The following is a 3921-nucleotide window of genomic DNA, read 5'->3' as shown; positions in this document are numbered from 1 at the left end:
TCCTGAAGGGTCGTGATAAGCTTCTTCCTAGGGATGGAAAATAAGTCTGCCGCGGACCCTGCTGAGGCTCACCTATTTCTTCAGCCACATCAGTTCAATCGATGCAAGTTAACTATTGCTATACATTGTAGTAACTATACTGCCAAGGAAAACGTCCCAATCACCTCCGGTCTTACAAATTTGGTTTTCTTCCTCAGGGATTTCACTGTTATTTCCTCTTTTGAAGGGAAGAAACAAAACAGTACAGGCAAAAAAAGGCCAAAGTAGATGGGAAGAAAAGAATTACAGCATAAACAACTCGGCAGAATACGAGACTGAGCTGTACCTCAGGATGTCACACGCTAACAAGGACAGAGCCCAATTAGTTGCCTTTTCAGTCCCGTATTTGAAGACACGAGGAGATCAAAGTAATGATAGCACAGAAAAGGTAACGCACAGCGGCCAAGCGAGACATACTGGCTCCTCGGCAGCCCTGCAAAATCCAAAGGCCTTATTCCAGGATTCTAATTAAGACAGTTGGTATTAGAAAAAGTATAAAATAGATTCTGTATTTCAAATCAACAGCTTTAACACTTAAGCCCTTAAAGCCTTTTACAATTTAAGTATTACAACCGTGTGCCTGTGACGCTCTTGAAATCACACCAGTAAGCCCAAGTTTTCAGATTAACACCTTACATCTGAGGCTGAAGAGTAGCTGCTTCTGCATGAAGAAGTTGTACAGATCCAGTGGCGTTTTATTATTTTATTGACTTCATCTTACTGGTTCAGTTCAATTACTCATTCAATTGCAGCTGAAAAAAACAAAAATGACCCATTTTTTACAGCAGCTATGAGGCCCAAGCCAAAGCAAGAATGCTTCAGAAACAGCCAAAACCTCTCAAAACCATCCTTTACGTAGGGCAGCGCTTTCAGGTATAGCTAATGCTCCCGAGACCTACGTTTAGGAAAGCTCATTTGCACGTCACACGAGAATCCAGTACCAAACTAAACCAAGTCAGAAAAAAAATCAAGAACAGAAATAAACACACACCACTCCAAGACTGATCTACATCTAATCATCGTGAGACTTTGTGCTCACAGAGAAAACTCAACTTACAGTCTCTTAAAATGGATACGATATTAGGAAAAGCAATTATAACGTTCACCACCACCAGCAAACACCCTGCAAGTTCAAACACTTGAAACAAGCTTATAAAACAGCTCTTATTATACAATTAAACCTTTCCATGTTTAATAAGAGAAGCCCTAATACAACCTGGACATCAGTTCTTTTACATAGCAATGCGCTACTAGGACTTTTTTGCTCATTTTTTGCACTATTTCACTATTTATTGAAGTCAAACATTTAATGAAATCAATACAGACAAGAACACTTTCCAGTAACCTGCACACTTATGTTTTCTATCTGAGCCTGTTTAGAGGAACCGCTAAACCAATTCTTCACAAAAAAGAGCAAATAATAAAATTCCCAAACAATAACAACGTTCCCAAGCTTCACGTTACACGTCAGCTTTCATTCGTCTAACCTGCCCACCCCCTTTTTTTGACTCCTGTCCCAAAGATCATTCTTTTAAGCAGCTCAGAAGACAGACCTTTGACTTAAGGCACAAATTTGACGGGCAGTTTTCTTCCTATTTGTTTCGCGTATTTACCTGCCGATAACAAGCCATGCTAAATGGGGAGCGGAGGGTACACTGTCCAGAGCCCCACGAAAAAGCTGAAGCGGCTTCCCCTTAGGGATGCAACGAATAGACTGGCCCAAGCCCGTCCCTTTCTGCAATGCCACTCCTCCCACAATGCTGTCGAGAAGAGACAGGCACCTTCATCCCACCCTTAAACATCTCGCATGTCAACCGACTGAACTGCCCACGGGTGTCACTGCACCTACCCAAATTTTGCCTGGATGCACGCTCCCTGTGAGTAACCGCCCGATCGCAGCGGCACTGCAGTCCTATTAAACAACAGTACCGCTCCTTGAACAGCTTAAGAGGCTGCCTCTGTGAAACCCCAACAATTCTGCTTGTTGTACGCGGTCGGTCATTAGCTAAGGCCAGAGTTCTGCCAGGAAGCGTGCAAGCTGACCTCCCCCAGTAGGTAACTTCCACTGCCATTTTTCTCTTACCTTAAGATTCTTCTTCCTGTGACTGAAAGGAGTTGCCATTTTTTTATTAACGGGTGGTTAGGGAAACAGCAATTGGCCATTTACAGACAATACTGGACGGCGCTACCTAGAACCTTGTTTTTTTGGCAAAGCAGCAGTTGGCTGCAATTCCAAAAAGCAACCTTGGAGGTTGCCACGAATATGGTAGCAGGAGCCCATTCAGTTGTTGGTATGAAATGGCAATTTAACTTCTCCCAAAGCTCTGTCCAGTGCCTATGCTTCCACACTGAGAGCTAACGGAGTTTAGAAACAGACCGAGATGAAAACATCTGATTACAACTTTTTATTCCATTCCATCAGCTCAGCAACAACCGAGCCAAACAATGTCTTTCCACTCATGGTTTCTGTGATTTAGTATCTGCCAGGTTTCCGATTATAACTCCTTTGGCTTGTTGCTACTGTACTCCTGATTTTTAGAAGCTGCCTCATTAGTAGTCAAATCTAGAAGTACTTCGCTTCAGCGATTAGAGAAGTCTTAATGTATTAAGCATGGGAAGGGAAAAAAATAGCCTAAGACAAACTGTCTTAAGTTTACAGAGATAATGAACTGAACGGTTGGGAGGGAACACCGTCTTCTGCAGCGTTTCCACAACCGTTTCCATTTACAACAAAACCATAAACTTAGATTTCTTTGTGTTCTTCATTTTATGTGCCTTCCAGACCGCCAGTGGTCAGAAGACCACAATCCAACTGCCGAAAGCCACACAAGCTACGCACATCTCAAGTGAGTCTGAACTAAAAAAAAAAAAAAAAATTCAAACCCCAAACAAGTAAAAATCCCACAGTAGAAACAAACTAGGGTTTTTGGTATCTTTTTAAAGCTTCTAAAAGCCGAAATTAAATATCAGGTTGCTTTCAGACAAGGAAAACTCCCTTTCGCTGAGAACAGTTAAAATACATTTCCTCCCCAGGAGCTGCTGGGAACTACTTTGAAGTTAGATCCGCTGCTCCGTTAATCAGGCCAGCCTCGTGTTCACATTCCTAAAAACGGTGATTTCAGCTGTGGACATTCTACAAGCTGCAGCATTTCATCCTGAAGTCAGCGGGAGAAAGACTAGAACAGTTTTTTGTAAGCAACCTGAATGACCGAGAAAAATAATTATTGTAAATGGAGCTGATACGTGAAAAAATGTATGCTATCCTGAACTTAATAAACTCTGTATTATTAACTTGTTTATCACTTAATTACTTACCCCTGCTGAATATTTCATCCCAGACCACCCAGACTGGGAAAGCCTTCACTTGCTGTGAAGAAGATGAAAACGTCAGGGAAGCTTCCAGATGCCAAAACTGCCTTGCCAGCTATCGGTACCTACAGCACACGTCATTGTCAAAAAAACCCAAAGTATTCTTCTGCTGCCTCACGATAGCTTAATGATCATTTGCTTTTTCATCGCTCCGAAGGTCTCAAAGCATATTAAAGAGGTGCCTATGGCTATGTAAGGCACAGCACGCGAGGAAAAGCTCACCTCGCCCAAGACTACATCTGCTCCTCCGTTGTCTCTGCCTTCCTCATCACGCCACGCACGCTGTACCACCTGAAAGCTATCAGCATAAGGAGCCGCTTGGAGGAACGGCTGTAGACCACAAAAGACATCTGCCTATGATTTTGCCAGTAAGTCTCACTTGACACAAATGCTGTTGAAGGTTGCCATCACACACAACTCATCTCTGTGCTGAGCTACCAACCGATGCATCTGCTAAGTCATTAGAGGCCTCCATCCCCTCGCCAGGCACCACCGTAGCAAAACCCCGCGGGC

At 43.1% G+C, this 3921-nt stretch overlaps 1 protein-coding gene across 1 annotated transcript in view; it reads right to left on the bottom strand.

Moving 5' to 3' along the window:
• ANKRD17 (ankyrin repeat domain 17) overlaps positions 1–3387 on the bottom strand; it is a 91856-nt gene extending 88469 nt beyond the window's left edge. The window contains exon 1 of the mRNA XM_035892619.1: positions 3355–3387. Within this exon, the coding sequence (XP_035748512.1) occupies positions 3355–3372 (18 nt within the window). The 5' untranslated portion in view covers positions 3373–3387. The remainder of the gene's footprint in view (positions 1–3354) is intronic.
• Between the last annotated feature and the right edge of the window lie 534 nt (positions 3388–3921).

Source organism: Egretta garzetta, unplaced genomic scaffold, assembly GCF_000687185.1.
Source record: "Egretta garzetta isolate BGI_Z169 unplaced genomic scaffold, ASM68718v1 scaffold414, whole genome shotgun sequence".
NCBI classification, from domain to species: Eukaryota; Metazoa; Chordata; class Aves; order Pelecaniformes; family Ardeidae; genus Egretta; species Egretta garzetta.
Note: the sequence above shows the minus strand (reverse complement) of the source record. Positions and strands in the feature narration are given on the sequence as shown.